The sequence below is a fragment of the Mus musculus genome, chromosome 10 (assembly GCF_000001635.26).
Source record: "Mus musculus strain C57BL/6J chromosome 10, GRCm38.p6 C57BL/6J".
In the NCBI taxonomy this organism is placed as follows: Eukaryota; Metazoa; Chordata; class Mammalia; order Rodentia; family Muridae; genus Mus; species Mus musculus.
In genome coordinates, this window is record NC_000076.6 from 114394268 (window position 1) to 114420387 (window position 26120).

The following is a 26120-nucleotide window of genomic DNA, read 5'->3' on the forward strand; positions in this document are numbered from 1 at the left end:
CAGCTCTTCAAACAGGCTCTCAAAAAAAAAAAGTAGAAGCACAATAAAACACACAGGAGGTGTTATTTCTCTTAGCCTTATCTGCACATGTCAGACAATTAAGACAGTGATGAATAACTCGTTACTGTACAAAAAAATATATTATCAGAGGCAAAATTTGAATTTGCTTTAGATAAATAAACAAATTTCCTCACTTAGAAAAATTCATTTTTTGATCAAGAAAGTATTAAGCTTTCATGTTGAACATATAGATTCAATTTTTACTGAATAACTTATAGTCATACCATAGAAAACATTTATCTGCTAAACTAACATAAGGTTATTTATTTGGCAAATGCTTTAGAATTCATGTTTATTAAGAGACCAGCAACTGTTTTATTCCCAAATCATGAAATATTAGAAAGAAGAAAAATATGCTTCCAAATGGATCATGCTATATATGTCTGGTCTAATAAAGTAAAAAAAAAATGTTACTAAGCAAATGTGCTTATTAGAAAGAGTCCTACAATGTAATTTTTAATTATTTGATAAATTCAGCCTTGGCCAAAAGTAAAATTTCAAAGGTAAAATTGATGTTACATATAAGTAACTTAAAATGTATGAAATCAAACTGATAATGTGTTTTTGTTTTACAGCACTTACCTGTTATCAAAGACTATTAAAATGCAAAAGAGAATAAACTCTAGCCATGAAAGACTGCACATATATGAATATATGTCAATATACAAGTGTCATTTCAAAAAGCTAACGTGAGATAAACATCATGCAATACTGTAAAGACTAGAATTAAACATTTGGGAAGAAATCCATTTGAATGAGAAATGATAGTTAAAAGACCTATTTGAAATAAAAGGCAGGACAAAGACTGTCTAATGAGTTAGGTTAGATACTACATGAAGGTGATGGCAGATCTGTACATAAGAGCAAATCAAATCCCATGAGCCCTGCAGGGGCGATTAGCAGGAAATAAATGCTCTGCACATTTGAGGCAGGTGTTCTTAACTCCGCTATTATCTTTTCTACAAAACTCTTTGCTCTTTACTTATATGACATAAGAAAAAATGTGCACCATTAGAAGAAGTTGACCTGTACAGATGCGAGTCAAAGTAGTTAGCTCAGATGGTGTCTACGCACAGCAGGGCCCTTTGAAACATAACTTCAAGTAAATTAAGCAGTGCAGTTCATCTACAGTTCTACCCAGAAAGAAGGGAATTTTTCTGATCCCTGTGATAAGCAATAGAAAAGTTCACGCTAACCAAATAACTCTTCCTAATAACATAGAGACAGGTTCAGCCTCATTGTTGTGAGACACGAGTGAAGCACTTTGCAATCCACTCTGCTCATGGGTGAGTGTCAGTTAATTACGTGTAGTTTAAAGCCCTCACAAACAAAGGTAGAGTTGATGCGATGAAAATATTTTTAGAGACCACAGGAAGTAATCTTGGTAATAAACCAGTGATAAGCCAGAAACACACCAATTATCACTTATCAAACAAGCTAGCAATAAAACTGGGAGAAATGGGAGGGAAGCAAGTATTCAAATCTCCCGTGGTCTCTATGGATAGGCAATGTCTCAAGCTTGACAGAGGCACAGAAGTGAGGGACTCACATCATGAAAGCTTAAGTTCACAGTTTTGAGGATCCACTAATATTAGCAATTCATTATAGAAACTAGTGGCTTTTAGCCCCCATCTGCTCAATGATCAGTTAGAATTAATAACATTTTATGGGGTTATCATATGAACTGATAACTATAGAATGCCTGGAGCTTACTAGATATCCATATACTCATATATACTCACATATACTCACATATACTCACTTTGTTTTTATCTTTCCCTATAATTAATCACATAAAAAAATCCTGAGCAAACTTAAGCCTTCTTTTTCTACTTTGCTATTACATCAGTATTTGAACTAGGAATCACAGAAAAACTAACTCTTAAAGCTAGTTTTATATATATTATTTATATACATTAAATTATATACATTAAATGTATTGATACAATTATATGTTAATTATATATTATAGTCAATGTAAACTTATAAACTTTATTCAATTATATTCAATATGAATTATATAAATCAAATAAATTAATATCTATCCAAAAATATATTCAATACAAATGCCATTAAAGTATGGATTGTGAAGTCTATGCAAAAATCACAAGATATAAAGTAGTTGAATAACTTAAAAAAATATAAAGACTTAAAGTATACAATGATATATAAATCCACCCTTAACATGAGAACCTGCTTTTTATAACTCTTTTAAACATTTTCTAAAAGCATCGTAACTTTTCTTACCGAAACTTTAAAAAAAAGTTTCATAAAGTGAAATTGAAAACCAAAACTGCTACAGTACACGGTTATCCGACTTTTATTGAATCCATCCCAAAATGAAATAAAATATTTGATTTTAAACCTTGCTAATTAGTTCAAGGCTGTTGGAATTGAGGGCTATTTTACATAAATTAAAACTTGAAATTTCAGCATAGTTCATGAGGATTTGAAGAAATAAATCATTGCCTAAGAGTTGCTGAATCTGCTTCAGAGCATAAGTGATTTTACTTAAAGTCAACAAACAAAGCTAGCATCACTTTGGCAAATGTGAGATACCTTTACAAGTAGATTTAAAATCTAGGAAAATCTGGAAGAAGCTGAGGAGGAGGGCGACCTTATAAGAAGACCAGGAGTTGCAACTAACCTGGACCCCCGAGATCTCTCAGACACTGGACCACTAACCAAGAAGCAGACACTAACTCATATGAGACCCCCAATACATATACAGCAGAGGACTGCCGGGGCTGTCTAGACTCAGTCTGAGAAGATGCACCCAACCCTCAAGAGACTGGAGGCCCCAGGGAATGGAGATGTCTGGTGGGGTGCAGGGGTGGGGAGATATCCTCGTGGAGACAGTTGGGGTGGGGAGGAGATATGGGATGTGGAACAGTCAGAGGGTAGACTGGGAGGAGAATAATATCTGGACTGTAAAAATAGATTTACATTGCTAAACTGCACAAACAGCATTTTTCAAGAATGATTTCTGTCCCAATTTTGATTTTCCAATTTTCCAATTATTATTGCTTAAATTTTATGGTGTTATTATAATTTCAAGATAGTTTGCATTTCTATAAAATACTAGCATTAAAAAAAATCAAACAGTGTAATTTACCTAGAAGTTTCAGAATTAGTATAGAAATAGTTGGGCTTCATATCTAAAACGTATCCAACTGTTCTTCTATAGCATGAGATTCTGCTTCACCTTGCCATCATTCCAACTGGTTCACGAGTTCATTACATTTTACATGGGAACATTTTAGATCTATTTTCTACCATCTTCCTTTCACTCTCTGCATGCTCAGTTAAATACAATCTACTCAATCTTTTTCCTTTTCTTGGTTGAATTCTTAAATTACATAACTATTGGTATCAAATGATAATTCAGCCATGATCCCTTATAAATGAAAATATGCCATGGGAATCTTGGCTTCTCATCCTCTGTCCCACTGTAGGTGCTATAAGTTACAGGATAGTTCATGAAAATATTTGAGCTACATTCTCCACCCTCCTCGAAGACAATTGTTAGAATATTTAATTAGCCGTGAATTTGAAATAAGCATGATATTGTATGTGTCATTATAACTTATCTATAGCATCTAATTCGGTGTTTCAGTTCCACAGAAATACTGTTTTCACAAATTAGTCTACCAAGTCTTGTACTTTTTACTGAATAGGATTTTCAATTATCTAGATGATATATCCTTCTACGTGTGTTCTGATCGCCTGTAGATGTTATCTCACTATCAGAAGTAGGTATTGAAAGAAAAGCAAAGTTTCAGTCTTGAGGTTTCATTTTAAACTGTATTCAATAACAGATCTGCAGTGGGGGATGTAATCAACATATTAAATTCTGTGTCCCTATATTTGACTACTTACACTAACTAAACTAAATTGTGAATAACATGCATGTCCACTAGTTTGAAATCATACAAATTTGAAATATAAATGTTAAGGATAATATATGAGCTGTGGCTTTGTTCTGTTCATATATTCTGATCTTGTGAATTCTCAGCTAATGAGATGGACAGATATGAACCAAAGACCCTGCTGTATGTTAGCTGTAGACAATCTATGTAGAGGAAATTAGGCTGTGTCATAACTGGAGTTTTAAAGACATGGGTGGCTGGTCTCAGCTTCATTTCATCTTCAAGAAGAAGTCAAAGATGCAGTGTGGTTTTGTGAGGAATCAAATCAGCATGTGTAAAAGTTAGTGATAATGGAACAAATTTTTGAAATTCAAGGCATACCACTCATAACCTCGTAATATTTTAGTTGTATGTATCAGCTGAGTATCAGAAAATCCCATTATTATTCAATTACCTTAAAATTGTATAAAACAAAGGAAATTAAGGCCCAGCAAGAGTACATGCTAATGAATTTCAAGAAGAACAACTGCTTCTTGAAGGCTATACATATCAGCCTTCTAAGTTTGAAATCATGTTATTTTTGAAACTTCAAAGACCTTAAGGAAATTAATGAGAAAAATGTGTGAAAATTGGGAAAACATTATATTTACAAGTTACATAGAGATGATAATGCCCAAAGTGGCAAATAATCTAGTATTTTCTAATTAAAACAAAGTTTTGCTGTTATACATACAATAAGAAAGGAACTTTTGTGGACACTTTCAAAACATTATTATTTCATGTAGATAATTGATCTGTAAAACACACAAGAGAGAAAGGTAGAAACTCTAAGTAGAAAATATAATTTTATAGCTACATTTTACAGAATATTCCAAGAGATATCATTAGTTTTTATTATTTTGAAAATATTACTTATTTAAACAACTAAAGAGAAACTTTAAAGCCTGATATAATTTAAACATCGGAAAGTTTCAATAACTGAAAAATGTGTAGCGCAAAACTGCCATCTCAACGCTGTTGGTACCACTAGACTGTTGAACAAGTTTTGTATGAGGTATAAACATTGCACATAATTATGCACTGAGGATTTAGATAATAGCTAAACCAGTTGTGTTCAAGGCCACTAAAACACTGAAAGAGGATTATGACTATTAACAATGGGGAGGAAAGAGAACTGAGAAAGCCCCTCAAACTCAAAGTTGGAAGTGAAAACTCTCTCAAAATAAAAAGCACTGCCTCCAACTCAAAGGATTCACAATACGTCAGGAGCAAAACAAGACAGCCATGTCTACCACTTTGGGCAGTTCTGCTTTATGAATGAATTCACCAGTGCTATAATAGGTATTTAGGCTCCTCGTGGCTGTAGACTAATTATGAAGGTTATACTTTAAAGCTTGCTCACTTTCAGTAAGTAACTTAAATCTCAGATTTCACGTTAAGCATGACCTGCCCATCACTCCTTCATACCACAGAGTAATTACAATCCATGTACTTTCATTGAATGAGGTGTTGAAAATTGTAGCTGTAAGAAATAAACATTAATTGTTTACATGATAAGGTTCAGATTTAGTTTTTATGTAGTCCATGGATTGGGAAATTGCTTCTCATTTCTACAAACAAAAATAATTCTATGACCTCCATTTTATAAATGATTTTTTTTCCAGCATTGAATGACAGTCTCTTAATGGCAACATTTCGAAGAGCTGAACATCACAGAAAAACCAAAAAGGGTTACACAATGCGTGACTCAATAGAATAGTTGTATAAATATTTTACAATGTTCAACTTAAGATATGGTGAGTCCGAAGCAAGGAGCTGGCCTATTGGGTGCGAGAAGCACTGAAATCTAGTTGTGTTACACACAGCCATAGAAATGGCTCTTCAAAATTCCTAGGTAGAACAGGGTTGTTAATTCTCAAAGGCTTTGTACAGTAACACAGCATAAAAGCAACTTTCTGTCTTAAGGGAGGGCACAACTGGCATTAAAGGTCATTAAATACTAATAGACCTGTTGAGGTATGGTTGCTTAATGAAGGATAGGAGCACTGTACACATAAAGATCAACACAGAGAGAGAATTTCACTCTGCAGTAGCGAAACTAAGGAAAACCAAGAAGCTCTACAGAAACGCTTTCTTAGCAGCGATCATTCTAAGTTTACACAGAATTGTTTTATGCAATAGAAATGTTGACCCACATAATTACAGAAACTGGCAAAAGGTTGCCACTGACTTAAAAGACTTTGCAGAGTGGTTAGTTTACATGTGTATTTTGTTAGAATTCAGTTTCCTGTGGTAGATTAATACATCATTCTTCAGTACATAGACAAAAGAAAAAGAAAAAATCATGTAAGAAAGCAAGATATATAAAGTTGGAATGTTGAGATAAACTTCTTGAAGTCTTTTCCAGGGGTCCACAAATTTATAAAAAAAGAGCTACGTTTCCTTTGATTTGAAGAGAGTCTTCAAACAGGTGCATGTACAACATACTATATACATATGGATCTTCCTTATGTACATAATGCATATGTACATACTATCTATACATCTTTGCAAGTGTATACACAGCTTTTAACTCAAAGAAAGTGAGTTAGCAACATCTCAGTAATCATTGCCAGACAATCCAAGTGCTGAAACAATCCACACAGATTGCTTAGAGAGCTGTTGTATCTCTCCCGTTGTCCATGGCTGAGAATAGAATTTCCTTCTGAAGTGGGTATTTTTTTTCACTTCCACTGCAACACTGATTGTCATAGGTAATCGTTGTGCTTTCGCATAATGCCCATTCTGGATGTACATACATAATGTTCACATACAACATTGGACATGTTAAATAAGCATGCCGGAACACAGGCAGGACCATATATCCATGCACAGAATAGTCTGAATAGGATTTCCCAAACTGACAGCAACATTAACATGCACCAGTAATCATACTTGGTCCTGAACAGTAGGGAATGTACAGCTGGAGTAACCAGGGCAAGTGTCACTTGCAAGAGTTTCTTTATAGAGGGATATCCAGTAAAAACACAAATGTAGAGTCAATGAAACAACAAGAATAGCCCCCCAACAAATCAAACACCAAAACAAGAAGGAAATCCTCTCTCATGTTAACACTGACATTCTGGCGAGCCGCCTCATTCCACAGAAAGCAGGTCCTCCTACAAAGTTCTAGGGTGCGTGCTCTATAAGTGATGGGTATTAGTGTCTCATGGCTTTTCCCAGCCACTGGAAAAGCTCATCTTGGTAAAACCTTTTCCAGCGCACATTGGCTTCCACAGTTTCCACAGCTCGTGAGAAAGAAGCAGAGGCTACCCCATCATAGGACTTCATGAAATTCTTTAGCTGGAAATAGAAAAATGAACATGTTGAATCTGCATGTATCCATATGCGTTATGTAGAACATACATGGATAAGATGCATCTGAGATGAAGTGTCACATGGAAACCTAGAAGAAACTTGAAGAAGAAGCCCTCTAGCTCCACGTGCTTTAAGTTACATTTAAAAAGTCATGCTCATAAGCCCTGCATTCTAGTCTTCTACTGCCTTTGCTGTATAGAGCTCATGTCCCTGGATTGTTGGTTATAAGGAGACCACTTTCCTGAGTTACTTTTCGGGAACTTGAAGACTGCCATGTGTTTAACCTACCAGGTTCAGGTGGATGTAAGATGTCTTCCATATGACTTTTTGATATTTTAGGACCAAAATGTCTCCCTCATAGATCATGTTAACACTGGCATTTTCTGAACGGGGACTTTATGAAAAGCTATGAAGGTTAATTCTGAAAGAAGAATAAACTGATCACCTTTAATCATCACTGTTCCTAACTTAAGGCACCTTGCTTGCCTTATCCCATCTGTAACCTCCCGAATCCTGTCCTCATGTGTGTGGGTTTGAGACTTGTTTATCCATCCCTCCACATGTGCCCTCTATACAAGTAATCTCCTTTTCTCTATCAAAACAAATCTTTTTGTTTCATTGATTAACATAGGGCTCTCTGATTACCTGGGCTGGATGGGTAACATCATCATGATCCTAAGTAAATATGCTAATGTGGAATGAGTTTGAAATGAAAATTAACCATGTGGGGGATAGAAAGCATGCAAGAATCAGAAGACAATGCTGCAAACTAGCATGCACCAGACAAGACAGGCTATCATGAACCTAGAGAAGTTCCAGTTGCTGGCAGTTGCCCTGTAAGATATTTGCCATCCATCACTCACAGATGGAGGGGTGCTCCTTAGACCCTTCATCATACTACTGAACTAATTGGTTTCTGATAGATTGGTGAATAGAGCCACTATCTTTAGTTGCTCCCCCCCCCCTTCTACCTCCAGCAACTCCATCAGGCTCCAGTGAAAAGTTTCAAAACTAAGTCACAGAGTTGGCCTTTGGGAAACTCACAAAACTAAACAAAAAAGACACTGGGTATAGGAAAGAAAGTTGTAGAGAGAGGTTAGAAAAGGAGAAGAAAGGATCAAGAGTAAGAGTAACCATACATGTGTAAAGTTGTGAGGAACACATTTAATTAGTCAAAATAATCCTACATTTAAAACAATAGTTTGTAGCTACAATGTGATGTGATTTACTCTCAAATGTGTAGGAAAAACAGTGTGGGCAACACAGTTTCAATAACTTCAAAGTGGTTCATTAACAGACAAGTGTAGAGAATGGATAAATTCTGAGTGTTTGAAGCCCTGAGTGAGCGTTTATTTTATACGGGCACAGATCCCAAGCCCAGTTGGCCCATGGTAAATTGGCCAAGCCATTACCCATGTGAGCCTGGCTCAAGAGGGATGACAAAACTTTCCTGGGAAGAGTATGAATGTTTATGATCGATTAATTGATGTGTATGAAGATTAGGGCCTGTAGCATCCTCCTGGATGTTTACAACCTGAGACCATTCCTGTGTAGAGAACTTCTACTGAGACCAAATGACCCCTCCCCATTTGCTGTACCTAACAAACCTGCTGAAGTTCCAGGTGGTGACTGTGGTGGAGAACCCCTTCAGATCCCAGCTTCACTCCGTGTGTGTGTTTGTGTGTGTGTGTGTGTGTGTGTGTGTGTATGTGTGTGTGTGTGTGTCTATCTTTTTGTTATTACTTTGCCATACCTGGCCAGAATCCCAGGACTCAAGATATATAGAACACAGCAGACAAAATTAGAAAATATAATTTATCTATTCACAATAGGTTGGTGGTATGGCTTCAACAGCCAGGTCTAATTACAAGTCACATCCACCATAGCAAAGAGTCTTTGCAACTGACTATAACACTAAAGGGTCATTTTCCTATTTGAATATTTGTTAGTCATGTTCTAAAAGTCAAACTATCTTAAATGTCAAGGGATTGCCAAAGTAACTGGACAGTAGAACACAGCATTGGTGCTATGAGAAATGAATGATTAATGAACTCACAAACAGTGTGATAGATTTAGAAATATTAGATATTTAGGATAAAGGAGGATATTAGGTATTTAGAAAGATTGGATTATTTAGGATAAAGAAGAAATATTGTTTCATTTAGTCAGAGAATTTGAGCACTGAAGTTCAAATTTTTAAATGGTTTGCTATGATTCTTACTGGAAGACATTTTTGTTTAGAGAGTTCATACACTCTGAGAAGACTCAAGGAATCTGCTTCAAGATTAAACACTAGTACCTTTACTTTTTGTTCTGTATGCCTTAAGAAACTGGCAACCAACCAACAATTACAGTGCTAACAGACAAATGTGAAAAATCAACTCACAGCCAAGTGACATTCTGTGGTGTAATTAGTGTGGGGTGTGATCCCTCACAGAGTGGGTGCCACATGACGGCTCTGCCAGGAAGGATATTCAGAGCCTCAAGATGAGATCAGGACAAGAAGAGTGAAGTGTGGGGGTGTTGAAAATGCAGTTAGTTCTACTTCTCGAAATTAACTTGGATTTTAATTCATGGATATCTTGGTTTGTTTATGATGATTTTTTGATTACTTGATACTAATGGGCTTTATGAAAGTTTATCATCTGGCAATGTTGGCAAAGGAAAAGAGTATCACAGAACTACATACTTGAGATACCATTGTGCTGGCTAGTCTTTTGTCAAGACACAAATTAGAGTTATCTGAAAGGAGAGAACCTCAATTGAGAAAATACCTTCAAAAGTTCCAGCTGTAAGGCACTTATCAACTAGTGATTGATGGATGAGGGCCCAGCCTGTTGTGGGAGGTTCCATCCCTGGTCTGTTAGCCCTAGGTTCTATAAGAAAGCAGGCTCAGCAAGCCATACACAGCAAGCCAGTAAGTATCACTTCTCCATGGCTTCTGCATCAGCCCATGCCTCCAGGTTCCTGCTGTGTTTGAGATCATGTCCTGACTTCCTTTGATGAAGAGTGATGTGGAAATGTAAGCCAAATAAATCCTTTCCTCTCCAACTTGCTTTGTGGTCACGGGGTTTCATTGCAGCAATAGAAATCCTAACTAAAACAGACACCAAAATCACTGTATTTTAAAGCAACTGTAAGATACCTAAGGCATAACTGAGAGTTATTTTATGGTCCTAAAATTAATGTATTTGACTAAAATTATATATTATTTTTAAAAGAGGAAAAAAGGAATTGTTTGAGGGTATTTGTTGCACACTTCCAACATTTTAGATACTGCTCTTTACAAATATATACCATACATAATACTTGTATGCACATATACATGCACAGGAAGTGTAGTTTGAAATTTATTAATACAATGATACATTTTCATTCACATAGATTCCGGTGGATTTAGTCTATAACTATTTAGCAACAAAAATGTGTTTTATTTAATTTTGAGTTGTGTGATTTACTATAGAACGTGTTATCATAGTATATTTAGTAATATATTGAATGTCAATGAAAAATACACACACTTATTTCTAGGCATTCATTGAGCATGCCAGATAATGATCAATGGTCCTTTGGAAACTTGCATTCAGGGAAAGATGATCTAAGTCTCTTCATGCCGCAGCTGAACACATGAAGAAAATGCCAACCCACAGGCTTAAATATGATCTATTACTGACACAATGACAGAAAGTCAGATTATCATGTAAGACAACGCAACTAGCAGATCCCTAGAGTTTCCTTCCTCCAATTCTGATTGAAGTATGCTAAGTCCTTTCCTCGAGAGTTCATCTCTCCTGAGGTGACTCACGTGTTGGAAGAGGCTCTTATTCATCAGAGCACATCAGGCACACTTTGCATAGTCGCCACAGATTGGCCTTGTGGCCCATATTTCTCAGCACTGCTTATGGAAAATGCTCTTTCAGAGCCATCTCACAGGTCCCTGCGGGGCCTATGATGTCTGGCAGAGCTTGCTTGCCTATGTGGCCTCGGCATAAACAAAGGCTTTTAGCATTCCACCCTGCTTAGTTCTCAGGCTCTTTGCGAGATTTTCTGCCTCCATTAGGTTTGATCTTAATTGGCTTTTGATGCATTTGTCTATGAGGCTTTTATTATGAACAAGCTTAGGCACCTTTGTAAAATAAAATTTAGTAAAATGGCAGTGTTGTTTGTGCCATGTGATTTTCTTAGCACAGAATTTCTAGGTGTGTTTATTAATCCATCTTTTAAAAACCTGTTTAATTCTGAGAAATATCTTACTTATCCTTCCATTTATTTCATTTATTCAGTGTGTCCTTGTTATCCTAGACTCCAGCAACATAACTTAGTTTAAGCATGAATCCCAATATGTAACATAATCTTGATAACTATAGAACTAAATAGAATTAGCTATTGACATATTATGAGGTAAAGAAATTTCCATTAAGATAATAAATGAAATCTCTGTGATGGAGAGGAGGCATATTCTTCTACAACAGATTTGTGTGTTAGGTTCACAGAAGAACCCAGCACATGAGAGATGTGCTCCATAGACATTAGCTGGAACATGACTAAGGTTTCTGGGGCTTCAAGAGGTTGGGTTTCTGCTAATTTAAAATTAAGGAAAGGATGGATTGTCTCATGAAGGAATATCAGCCAAATTGCAATGGTGGGGGAGCATCCTCTTTGAAACATGGAAGAGGAGGAATGGGATGAGGAATTGTGGAAGGGGGGTCCAGGAGGGGGCAATGGCCAGATTGTAAATAAACAAATAAATTTTAAAAAAATTTAAAAAGTAAACTACAGTCCTAGGCATTAGGACAGTTTGAGGGAAGGAACTATAAAACAGAATAAGTTTTTCTACTTAAGCTCACTGAAGCTGAGACCAGCAATTAAAATATTACATTATTTTCTCAGGGGGCTGGAGAGATGGCTCAGGTATTGAGAGAATATTATTCTTGCTGTGGCCTAAGACAGGTTCCCATTACCTTCCTCAGTCAGCACAAATAGCCTGTGACTCCATCTCAAAAAGCTCCAAAAAGCACTTCCTGTCCTCTCAGCTGCACCGGAACTCTTATGCACAAACCCATATTAGGGCATACACAAATCATATAATTGAACATTTAAAAAATGAAAAACAGGTTTATAATTCACAGAAGTGCTGATTCCCTTTGGATCCACAAAGTTAGGAGCAATAAGTTACAACCTCAAAGGGAAGACATTGATATTGATTAACGTTTTCTGCTTCAGGAAGGGGTTACTGACAACACAAATTAAATCCCATGCTACTTGAAAATAACATTCCCTACTCCTGCAGAAGATGGTTAGGTGGTGAAAGTATGGCTTGGGCAGAACTGTTAAATTGGAAGGCAAGCAAGTCCACAGCAGAGCAGCCCATTGCTTATTCTGCCGAGACCCTGCATTGTTAAGTTGAGTGCTTTGAAGATAATGGAATAAAAGCCATAGTTTAGTCTCATTTTGAAAATCATAAATTTCATGATCAGGGTAGCTTGGAAAGTTTAAATGGCAATTAATTAAAAGATAAAAATTAAATATGTAAGGGAAGTGGATAAAACCAGATGGTTTGCAAGTGAAAATTTTAACTAAATTTTAACTTACGACAAGGGGTTTGGGACATTTGTATTAACAAACCAGGGACTATATGAGCAAGGAAAGGGGGAGGAATGTTACAGGGAGAAGGGAGGGACCACTGCTGCGCTCAAGTCAATGTTTGTGGGGGCTGTGGCTAAATCAACACTTCATTTCTTGATCACAGAATATTAAGTGATGATATTTAAAGCACTCAGTTTAAAAGGTAGAAACAATGAAAGCAATAAAAAACTGCCCACACCTCCTGTTTCATATGGCCACATAAAAGTTCTTTTCATTTAGCTTTTTTCATAAAGATAAAACAAAACAAAAAGTAACAAAAACATTGCGGGATTTCAAAGCTAAACCTTCAGAGTTGAGGACACACTTAGCAGGGGCAGAGACTGACTTTCAAGTCACTAGAATTAGAGCTTTGGCTCAGCACAGTATCCCTGTGACAAATCCAAGCTGAGTAAATGGTGATGCTCTCAGGAGGCTGGGAAGTATTGGAGGACAGGATGGGTTGCCAGGTCCAGTGCATGTAAAGGATTGCCCCTTAGCAGAAACATCTGTGGGTCACAGCTTCTGGCCTATCTTCTGTGAAAACTAATACATCTAAGGGTCCTTGCTAAAGATTAGCTGGATAGTGTGGAAAGCAGAAGAGGGAAAGGCAGCGTCTATTATCATAATCAAGTATTATCATAATCATAAAAGAATACTTTGTTATTTTTTTTTCATGTTTGATTGATTGTCCCCATTTGATATCCCTCTCTAGTACAGACAGGAGCAAGTGGAGGGGAAGGAGACACCTAGATATCTCACAAATTGAGATATACAACAGGGAAAGGAAAAGAACCTGAGAACAAGTTCATTAAAAAGTCAACCTTATTTTCACTAATAAAATTGACTTGTGATGGAACCAATCTATCAATCTTAGGCAGACTGTTATTTTTGATGTATATTACCATCTGTGTTCCTTCCTACGAATATAGTTTTATTCCATTTAATAGACATAATAATCTTTAGCAGGCTATTGTGTCTGCATACACCGTGAACCTTTTTTCTGCATACTTCAGCATCAAGTACGGTCTCTGGTGCACCTGTAGTCATTAGCATGGCTGTTGGTGGATGATTTTTTTTTCCATTTTTTATTAGGTATTTAGCTCATTTACAATTCCAATCATTTGAGGAGAAGATGTCAGTTTGAAGATCTCTGGAATGACTGGCCCCAAATTATGGAATTCCTTACATTTGAACACTTCACAGTTCTCAGCATGGCTCATAGTCATTCAACACTTAATATGGTAGATATTTCTCTGCAGGTAATGGGTTAAGGAAATGTGTGTGTGTGTGTGTGTGTGTGTGTTTACATGCATGTATGTAGATATGAGTATGTGCAAAAATGTGTGAATGGGGGATATATAAATGAGTGGTGGTATAAAAGGACCTAGTATGTATCTAATGCAAAGAAGTCAAAGTAACTCTGTAGTTTTATATGTTTAAATAAGAAAATGGTAGCAAGATTTTTACCTCTTTAAGTTCACCTTCTGTATTAAGAAATTCTGTAACTCCACTGATAAGTTTGGAATTCATAAACAGTGCTTCTCCATACCTACAGAGATAAAAGAAAAAAATCGTAATGTCTACCTAGATAGTAATTTAAGCAATCTTTTTATAATGGTTTTTGGAGTCTTTCCCAAGGGTTGCGTTTGCCAGAGCAGTCAGTGATCACCAGCTTTCGGGGCAGTGCTGGTTAGGCTTTTCAGGAGCGAGAAATGCAAAGAAGCCTTTCTTGCCACAGGGCGCTATCAGATCCAGCTGACCTGCTTCACAGTGCTTCAGAGAAGTCGGACTCTTAGTGAGCTTGTCAAAATTCCAAGCTCCTAGAATTAGATTAAGGTATTGCTTTTCTGTTTGCAAGCCATGACCCAGGAGAAGGGGCAGTTTTCTATGTTCTAGTACACAGAAATCTTGATCATTGTAAGGGAATTGTCTCTCGGGAAATGAAATAAAAAGCAAGAAAAGCTCAGGCAAGACCGGCATGTCATACAGATTCTGTGTTCTGCCTTAATAGATATTGGAATTCTAATTAAATTGTAAAATCCAAGGCAGAGTTCACAAAAAAGAGTATCAGTTGCTCATATAGTTATTAAAATATCTATTTATTTATATCTAGTTGTTATATAATTCTTACAGGATGGACACAATTCCTTGACTTATGATCTGTAGACAATGTATCCCCATAATCTATAACAATGTATCTCCATAATCTATAACAATGTATCTCCATAATCTATAGACAATGTATCCCCAAGCATGAAAGCTTTCATCTTAATCTACCTCTGCTCTTCTTTGACACTTATTATAGCTTTTATGCTCTTAGAACCAAAATAACCAATAGTAGGACTGAGGTTTAGGAAGCATCGGCCCAGCCATATTTGCTTGATGCTTCCTTTCGCTTTCTCAACTGCTGAGGTCTTTAGTACTTTAACTGCTGAAAGACTTAGTTTTATTATCGAAAAGAGGGACTCAAATGGGAAGATCGCCATGATGAGAAAAGACATCTTAGTCAAAGCAAATAGGTGGACACTTGAGACTGTGAACTACCGGGTACCATGGCACAAACCTGCAGTCTGAGCATTCAGGAGACAGAGACAAGGTGAATGCGGCAAGTTTGAGGATAGACTGGGCCGCTTAATGGGTGGGGCGATGGCCAAGATTACACAGTAGTATTGTCTCAAAGAGGTAAACAACCAAACACTCACTTCGATAATAATACAAGTAAACAGCATGTGATCAGAAAAGTGACTCTCCAGATTAAACAAAGACAAACACAAAAACACAGAAACGAAACACTTCATTCTCTGGGAGGTCCAATTGTTTTTGTTTACACTCTCAGGCGAGGAAGACTAAGACATAATCTCTAGTTTTGAATGTATACAGCCGAACCTCTAGAAAATGGAAAATGGAAAGAGATAATTCCTGTGTAATGAAATTAGATGTAGTATTGATGCAATGATGTAGTATTTATGAAGTGATGCACAGAGTTGAGAGGTCAACAGCTCTGTATTTTAGGAGACGGATCTAAACTGAGTACAGTATTGCTACAGGAAGAAACCCAAGCAGAAATCTGACACAAACAAAGACAAGGAAGTATGAAAGATAAAGGGAGAGAATTTTAATTAGCTTGTATCATATATACTGTGACACATATACTGTGAGGCTGGACGAGCAAAAGAATGTTAAGAGGTAAACAAAATATACTGTGAAGTTTTATGTTCAGTGTGGCACAGAACCATGGGGGATTTTGTAGAGTAGAGTTATCAATGCCTCTTAGAAGGTTGTGATGACAATGAAAAGACTTACATGTGCATCTATACAGCAGTGAGCATGAGTACAGAGGCAGAAAGATCAAAATTATCAAGGCTATAAGCCTACTGAAGAAGAACAAGGAAAATAAACAAATGTGCCAAAGAAGTATTAGTAGAGCCATGCAGTGGTGGCTTGTGCCTTTAATCCCGGCACTTGGGAGGCAGAGGCAGGCAGATTTCTGAGTTCGACGCCAGTCTGGTCTACAGAATGAGTCCCAAGACAGCCAGGCCTATACAGAGAAACCCTGTCTTGAAAAAAAACAAAAAACAAACAAACAAACAACAAAAAAGAAGAAGTATTAGTACGAAGAGTAAGGAAGTCTTCAAGAAATATTTAAGATAATTAAGAGGACCCTAGATCTATTATTATGTACGGTGAAAGGGAGGAAGAGGTCCAGATAGATTTCCAGTCAGGTGGCTTGAGCAATTGGTGAATAGTTACCTGAGAAAGAAAGGAAAGGATTTCTTACTAAGGAACAAGAGACAAGTAAAAAAGAGAAATTATAGGTTTAGTTTTTAGGTGTACTCCAATAGGAGACCCCAGGGGGAATGGCTGTTCTACTACATGGTGACATTAGAGGGAAAGTATGGGTTAGAGAAATTCTTCTGAGAGCAACAGAGGCCATGAGAGCACTTGATAACTAAAACCAGAAGGAACCTGTAAAGTGAGAATATAATATCCCAGACAGCCCTTCCCATGAGCCCTAACAACCAAGAACTGATAGAAAATAGGAGATGATAGTAGCACTCCTCCTTGTGAAAATAAACACTACTGTGTTTGTAGACCAAAATCTCAGTCTCTCCCTTTGAATGGTGGCCATAGTTCCTCAGAGACAAAATAAGCATGATGAGGGTAAGAAGAAATAAATGATACATGTTCACGCATGGGCTTCATTGAGCTCAGGTCTATAAAGCTAAAGAAATGGCTGGTCTGTACTTTTGAAATCTTTTAAACTGAAATACTCATATGCATTAGTTTCATCTTACTGAAAGATGACTCATTCTAAACACAATGGCACTCAAGTATAAAATTTTCTATTATTCTAAGATATGAACTTAAAAGCACAAAAATGTCAACAGGCCTTACAGTTACAATCAGTGGTTTCAGAAAATAAAGTAAATATAGATAGAAATGATTGTAACTGTGACAAGTTCATTCTAATGAACTGGTTATGCAAGAATAACTGATAAAGGAGTGAAAAAAAGCCACACACAATAGTATTTACATCTTTTAAGAGACCAAATGTTTGGTCTGCTTACTACCTGGGAAAATTTATGTTGAAGAATAACATGCAACATTTACATGCTCCATAATAGATTTAATTTAAAATACCACAGAGATTATCAGAGACATAAATTAGCATTTATTATAATATATTTAAATGTTTAATGAAATATTTTCTAAAATTGAAGCTGAAGAATTCTCACCACGAAGCAAGATATCCTGGGAATTAATTCCACTGCAGCTGGAATAATACAATGATTTAAATGATAAATGTGTCTTCTCTGTGTCACTATCTTATTTAGGTGTGTAATGATATTTACATTTAAAGGGAATTTAAAACAATTCTGCAAGAGTAAAGTTTCTTGTTGGAATAGCATTTATACGTGATTTGTGGGTTTTTTAAAAATAATATATACAGAATGTATAAGTTTAATGGACAGATTTTGATTATATTTAGTTCGGTGAATTTCTAAGCCAAGTTGCCTGGTTAAACACATCTTACTCTCTCCATGCATTCCCATTAAGGTTATCTGTCTTTATTACATAGGGGATAGTAGAGAACTGTTAAAAATCATGAATTTCAAGGCATGGCAGAAGCTATCTTTGCTAAATATTTTAAAGTCTTAATTTTTCATTTGGTTCACAGCCCTAAAAATTTCCTTGTGTGTCTGTAACTCAAATATTGGCTTTCATTCCTTCATTTGGGCATGAATAGATTATTTTCTCTACCTGGTATTTAGTATTTTCCATTTGTCTCTGAAAAACTTCCAGGCAAGGTCTCGGCCATGTGGATTTCTGGCTACGTGGATAATTACATCAATTGCATCTTGATCCAACACCACCTCAGAATTCAGAGACAGATTTAGAAGCCTATAAGGATAAGAGTGTGGGAAAATATTTAGTGTGAAAACTTAAACACTTTATAATCTTAACCATTTTTACTTAAAAAAAAAAACACAATTTTGTGTTATTCTTCAAAAATACTTGAGTTAAAACTTGCCCAGTGAACAATTACAGAATAATTTTTGTTTAGAAAATACAGATAAAATTCATAGCATTTTTCATGAAATACATTAATTAAACTCCAAGAATATCTGTGGGATGGAAAAAAAAAATCACACTTGTGATTATCTTACTTGCTGACACAACTCCACTCTCAAATTCTTCATACTAAATGTTTGCTTTTACAATGAAGTGTTTTCTTAAACCCATATCAAACTTATTAAAACAATTAGTCCTAAACAATGTTATCTTTCAAGTCAAGCTGCTTTCATCCTGTCACCATGTAGGTAGGGGTCCTTATCCTTAGAAAGATTTGTTTTACAGTAACCAATTTCACAGGACCATATATTCAAGGAGACAAAATAACTCTGGAGCAGTTTGACTTTAGATGATACGTTCATTGCAAAAATAACTTGGGACATTTAATGGACTCACCTACTTAATAAATTCCTGTCATCGCTGCAAGTTAGAGCCTCCAGCAGTATCTTTTTCTCAGAAACTGCAGTGGTAGAGTGGAATTTCATCCAGATAAACTCCCAGACATCCTCATCCAGCAGTGACACTCCTGTGCAGTAGACGATGTCTCTAACATTCAGGGGTATTCTAGAGAAGCAACCCATGGTGGGTTTCTGTTAATCGAAAGCTTTATGGTTTGAAAATAAAGAACAATGTGGCTTTCCTAGAGCCAGCTATGAAAAAGGTGATTTGTCAATTATATTTCTCCTAAAAATATAATAGTGCATAACAATAATACTTAAATGTACTTGAGACTAGAAAATAAAATAACATCTTTATTTCCAATATGTTTTGAATTTACCTTTGGTTTATATTCATAAAGTTATCATTAAACAAGCTAAAAAAAACATTGTTATAGAATCAAAAATGAAATCCTTTATATTTTCAGTAGTATTAACATAATTCCTGTCTGAAAGTTTGCTTTCATAATATGTACACTCAGGAAATGAAGACAAAGGTAGGGGATGGCAAGTTTATTGAATAAAATACAACCATTTTATTTTACATTATTTTTAAAAACTCTATTAAGAAAAGCAACATGTATGTGTAAGGGCCTGAAAATAAGGAACTGCATCCAGTTTGTGCAAGAGCCTGGAGAGGTCAGAAGAGGGTGTCAGATCCCCTGGAACTAGAATTACAGGTTCTGAAACCTGAGCTGGTTTCCTGAAATTGAATCAGAGTCAAGTCTTCTGTAAGAACAGTAAGTAAATTTAACTACTGAGCCATCTATGCAGCCCAAAGAAACTATCATGGGGCCAGTAGAGGGAATTAATTCTATGACCTTGGTGGTATTATTTCCACATTCTAACAAACTGAGCTAACTGGTCACTCTAAATTTTTTATCATATTATTGTCTAGAACTAATTTATTTTTATTTTTATTAGATATTTTCTTTATTTACATTTCAAATATAATGTAACCCCTTTCCTGGTATCCCCTCCAAAAACTTCCAATCCTCTCCCCCTTCCCTCTACTCACTAACCCACCTACTCCTGCTTCCCTGTCCTGGCATTCCCTTACTTTGGGGCATTGAGCCTTCACAGGACCAAGGGCCTCTCCTCACATTGATGTCCAACAAGGCCCATCCTCTGCTACATATGCAGCTGGAGGCATGGGTCCCTCCATGTGAACTCTTTTGTTGGTGGTTTAGTCCCTGTGAGCTCTGAGGGTACTGGTTGGTTCACATAGTTCTTCTTCCTATAGGGCTGCAAACCCCTTTAGCTCTGTCAGTCCTTTCTCTAGTTCCTCCATTGGGGATCTAGTGCTCAGTCCAATGACTGAGAGCATCCACCTCTGTATTTGTCAGGCACTGGCAGAGCCTCTCAGGAGACAGTTATATCAGACTCCTGTCAGCAAGCACTTGTTTCTTCAAGCATTAAAAATACAGAGGATCAAAAATTTAATGATAAGCAATAAGGCAAAACTAACAAAGACCTTTTCCTCTATGTTTATATAGTTATTTCAAAAAAGAATAGCAAAAAATTACTATGACTCCAAAATAAAATTTAGTGTGAGAAAAATTAGCATGAACTTTGTCAAGCTTGGTAATTCATGAATTATAAATTTGTAAGTCAACTTTTGCATAGTGGTATTCCACGGATTACTACATTTCTGGGCTCTTTAAAATATTTGTTTTGAGAAATATTCAAATGACTTTTTAAAGTTGAAAAGTATATGTCTCTCTTTTGCAACATTCATTACTCTATTAGTTACATTTTCCATTAATAATTTAAATGTGACTATATGGATTGTCTTCTCTAAGCCACACGAAGGAACAATGGTTTTTAAAGATCCAGAACTTTTATTGTAAAACACTAGTATGGGAAAACAGACCCAAACTCTGAGAGGAACAGACTCATTTTCAATCACTAAGAAAGGCTGATTGCAGAATAGCCAGCCATTTCCCTCAGCACTGTTAACAGGCAAACATTTGTTCATCTGTTAAAAGGAGAGGAGGGGGTAAAAAAGGAGGATAGTGGTACAATACCACAGCACAGAAAGATTCACAGCTCTCTGTAAAAGGAATATAGTTTAACATCTATGTTTAATGTTTTTTTCTCTATTTTTTGTACTTTTTTACATGAGCTTCTTAGTATGGATGCTGGTTATGTAGCTATGGAAACCCTAAATCATTGGACTCTATTCGCATCTTCTTTTGATCTTTTCCTCAGCCTGCATCCCCATAGAAATTATCAACAAGAGTCTTCCCTTGTTAAGAGTTGATGACACAGATATCTTACAGTTCTGTTTATTACCATCTTGCAACACTGCATACTGAAATTAACTAAGGCAATTAGAGTTAGTATGTATTAGAGAAAAGAACAATTCTAAATAGTCATAATCTAAGATCACCCATATATTGTCAATAAGTTGGCACTTATAAAAAAGGCTGGGGTAATACTATGAGGTATAGAAGCTGTCTTCGTCAGCGTTTCTATTCCTAAACAAAACATCATGACCAAGAAGCAAGTTGGGGAGGAAAGGGTTTATTCAGCTTACATTTCCACAGTGCTGTTCATCACTGAAGGAAGTCAGGACTGGAACTCAAGCAGGTCAGGAAACAGGAGTTGATGCAGAGGCCATGGAAGGATGTTAGTTACTGGCTTGCTTTCGTCTGCTTACTCTCTGCTGAGCTAGTAGAGAAACTGTGACATCTAAGTGTCTAGCCAACTGTCCCTATTCTCTGCTAGGTGTCTAGATCATACCAGATGCATCGGAATTCCATATTTGGAAAGCCAGATGCTCTCTTAGGAGGCAGATCTGGAGAGACTGGGGCATCATATGGACAGGTTAATGCTTCTCCCAGAAAGAAGTTTAGAGTTGGAATCCTCACCATCTCTGGACTGTGCTGAAAATTAGGAAAGAGTACAAAGCTGTCTGTGACCTCTCAGGTGGCTAATCTCTGTCAGATCAGTCAGAACTCCAAGAATAGTGAAGAGGATCACTCGAATAGCAGAACATCTTTTAAAAGTGCACCATTGTGTTTTCCTGGGCCTAACTGCTGAGAGATTTTCATACTAGCATGACCAACATCTAATTCTCTGAGAGTATAACTGGGCATAGATGGTACCTCTATACCCCTTTGAATTTTATAATTTCAGCAGTGCTTAAAATGCCATCTTTCAGAAATACTGGGTATTAGAAAGACTGGGTTTCTAACAAAAACCATTATGCTTACTAGCATTGTCATGATATATGGTCAACACAGCCTTTAAATGTCTGAAAAGGACATCATCAGCAGTGATCTAAGGATCTACCATGTAGCCAAAGTGTAAGGTGAAACAGCAAGATGAAAAGAGACCTTAAAAACAATTCCAGCAATAAAAGTTTAGAAACAATGATCAGTATGCTGAAGAAATATAAGTTGAGTGTCCTAGGCAGCCCTTTGAAAGGAAAGCTACATAGAAAGTGAGAAATTCCAAGCAGAAATCTGCAGCTGTAGATCAAGATGAATGCTGTATAATATGGAAGTGCTTCTCAAAAGACTTCATGTCTACTTTCAATTCTGTCTCAAGCTGCCCATTCCTGTGTACACAGTACACGCACCAAACTTGATGAGGAAGAATATGAAACACACGTATGTCTGAATAGATCATCTAAAGCATGAAAAATTATCTTCAGTCTTGGGAACAAATCCCTGAGTCTCAGGAAAGGATTGGCTCAAATAACCGATACCAGGAGCTAACATTGCATGTATCTCCTCCAAGTATTAAGGCAGAGCTGATTAGCCTAAGAGTGCTGAGTTTTCTAGCAACTCTTCCACCTCATCAGTTCCTCGCTTCCCTACCCCTTCACCAGACAATCAATGTATAGTTCACAAGATCATTTTTACTCATTACTGAAAATAAAACAAGATTGGTAAGAACTGGATATGCCAGGGGCCCTCAATTCCCAATGACTTCCATGGTTAATGAAACCCCCTTTTGTTTCTAAATTTGTAAAGATGTTCTAATAACATTTTCACAAAATGATTGCTCTGGGGACAGTTTAAGATCTCTTTGTATAAACCAAAGTCATTAGGAATAAATGAAAAAGCTCATTTGTTTGTAAAGCATTAGCTAAGAAACCCACAGAACCCATAGTTATGAATGGTACAAATGAGCCCTGTGAGACACTGGATATCAGGATTACAGGGATCAAGGGCCCCTTCCCAGTGAACATGAATATTGTTTATGAAGATGTGAATGTCCCCATGGTCATTTCGTTTTAACTGCTGCCTCAGAAGTAAATCTTTTAATGGGGTTTCATCAGCTGGAAGGAAAGCTGTGTTTGATTTTAAGTATTGTATACAAGTATTGACATTGAGCAAGTAACCTTCCATTCATGGAAGACGAACGCAGTAATGCTTATCCAAAACAAAATGCTTTTATCTTTCTTAGAGTAGCAACAATGCAGAAAGTATTGCCTAATTAGTATAACTTGTACTATGGTTTTCACTCCATTCTCATTTTAAGTGGGATTATGACAGAGTTCATTTGTGTAATAAAAGTTTTGAATGCATAGACGTTCAGTATATCATTATGGGCCCATTTATTTTCACATTTCAGTGATATATTTAACTTTTTATCCTGCTAAAGGCAAGGGCTTGAAGATGAAATGTTTTGGAGGTAGATGTTAAAAATTAAGTAAGAGAAAGGAAAAGGCATTTCTCCCAGGTGTTTTGTTTTAAGTTGAGTAAAAATATAGTAATGGTAGTGTTCATATGTTGGACCCACTATAACAAAGTACGATAGACCAGATGGCTTTTAATAAAGACAGTTAATTCTGAACACTGACATTTGTCTTCAGCACAGTAACAGTGTCAATTTCAGGTGAGATCCCTTTCCAAGGACAGGGAATGCTGCCTTCTCCTTTATCTTGCTCTGGCAGAATGGGGCTGGAAAGCTGTCTGAGCTCATTTCTAAATAAGATTAGACTGAAAATTTTCAAAGGCCACACTTCCTAACAGTCATTTTAGAAGTTAAGAATTTCCAATAGAAGCTTTGTGGCGAACACAAAGATTCAGTCCATAAAGGTACTAAAATGAGATTAAGTTACAGTATTTGATTAATTAATTAATTGGAATTAAGATGTCCAAACAAATAAGTAAGACAATTGTCAAAGATCTTATTTAAAAAGCCTCATATGGCCCTTCCTCTATTTGGCAAACTACTAACCTGATTGATACTGGGTGAGTAGAAGTTACAGTTTTAAACAGTGTGTCCTTGGTGAGACAACAAGACCCCAGTGTTACAAAATTTCTTTTCATGAAGGCTGCTCTGGATCAACTCAGTGATCTTGAAACAGAACAGAAAGACATAAATGGTGAGCAAGGGAAAGGCCTTGGAGAGAAGAAGGTCTGTTATATGGGTAGGGAAGGGAAGAAGTGTGAGATGAGACTAATTAAAATGTGTTATGTATATGTATGATATTGTCAGAGAATACATTTAATATTATTTTAATTAAATAATGCAATATACTTAGTCATAGGAGGAGAATACTGAAGGGATAAAGAGAAGATATTAAAATGTTCTTTAAGGCCCAAGTATCATAGGTAGCAGTCTTTTGCTAAATTATAACTTCAAGTTTAGTAATTAAATAGTTTTGCCTTTACGTGGGGAATATCAAATATTTAATTACATTTGCAAAGACAAGCTTGTTATTATTAGAGTAAAACACATACATAAAACTTCTACTGAATAATCAGACATGATACTAATGATATAATATTAAAGCATAAAACATCTTCCATAGAAAAGTTACATTGATTGAATGAAAATAAACCACTACTTTAAAAATATATTTTATAATTAATAAAAAATATTCATCTATTTTCAAGTAGATTTCTTAGAACTAATTTTGCTAGGAGTTTGTTTCTGGTCTGAGTGAGTCAAGGTCAATGCTTTGGGCTTCGTTTTTCATCCTAATTGGACAGGGCTAAAGTCCAAGGGTTCTAAAGTCCCTTCTTGCTCTGTTAGTACAAGAATCTTTTCATTAGTGATTGTATTAACATTGAAATGTGGGTTTAATTATTTTCAAAGACAATGAGAAATATTGCTCATAGGAGCCTCTCTGAGAACAGCACTGCCTCTCAGTGGAGCTTCATATGCCATCAATAAATAGTGGGGCCCAACATTTAATTATTTTTAATTAATGAACATGGAATTCACTCATTTGAAAGACTGGGTATCTACGCTACAAATGAACAGCTTTGGTTGAGGCCTCATTGCCAATGCTCCAAATCGTGTACTTTAAAAAGCCTTTGTTCTCATTTGTCCTCTAGGACCACTAGTTCATGAAGTTAAAGCACCAAGCTGAAAAAAAAAAAAAAAAAAAAAAAAAAAAAAAAAAACCTGCTTTTACACAAGTTGACCTTGTGTTCAGAGTCTGTTGCCTCCCTTCCTCTTTGTCCCAATTCTTCACCCTCCTGTCTGCCTCCAAGAACACCTCTTTGAATACAGCTTACAAGGTATTTACAAGGAATTTGTGACTTTGTACCTAGGTATCAGTTCATTCATCTGAGAAGTGAGGTAATAATTTCTGATAGGGCTGTCGCAATGGAGAAGTGGGGTTATCTTCATCCAGTGCTTAGCACACTGCCCTGTATATACATGGCCTTTATCTCTGTATTGTGCACAACACAGTACTCTTTACTTCTAATATCAAAGGTTGTGGTTTTTGTGGTGTGTGTATGTGTGTGTGTGTGTACCTATATGTACATGTGTAGATCAAATGACAACCTTCCCCAATATTCCTTTTGGAGATCTGGTACTCACCAACTAGATGAGGCTCTCTGGGATCTCCTTCATCCATGTCTCTAGCACTAGATAACAAGAACCGCCCTAAAATGTCTGTCTGCTTTCATACATGAATGCTGAGGATCAAACTCAGGTTCTTGTGTTTACACTGCAAGCATTTCACCAACATAGCTAAAACCCTAGACTCAAGAAAGTAGTAACCAGCCAATATTCCTATCTAAGTGACTAATGAGATTTATAAAGCAGGCATAAGTACTTTTAACCAATCAAAACAATAAATATTTTTTTTTAAATGTCAAATTTATACTTTATATCTGGTGACTCTCTAAGGTAGGTCCACTCAGGAGCACATAGGCTGCAGAAGTGGCAGAGCAGCTGGGACAGGCTTCTAAGGGCCTACATCTACACTCAGGAGGCAGGG

The 26120-nt window shown here is 36.4% G+C and overlaps 1 protein-coding gene across 1 annotated transcript in view; it reads right to left on the reverse strand.

Moving 5' to 3' along the window:
- Nucleotides 1–4552: 4552 nt before the first annotated feature.
- Nucleotides 4553–26120, reverse strand: part of Trhde (TRH-degrading enzyme) — a 403483-nt gene continuing 381915 nt past the window's right edge. The window contains exons 16-19 of the mRNA NM_146241.3: nucleotides 18882–19049; nucleotides 18174–18314; nucleotides 14379–14460; nucleotides 4553–7271 (exon numbers count right to left, since the gene is read on the reverse strand). Coding sequence (NP_666353.2) covers nucleotides 7128–7271; nucleotides 14379–14460; nucleotides 18174–18314; nucleotides 18882–19049 — 535 coding nt within the window. The 3' untranslated portion in view covers nucleotides 4553–7127. The remainder of the gene's footprint in view (nucleotides 7272–14378; nucleotides 14461–18173; nucleotides 18315–18881; nucleotides 19050–26120) is intronic.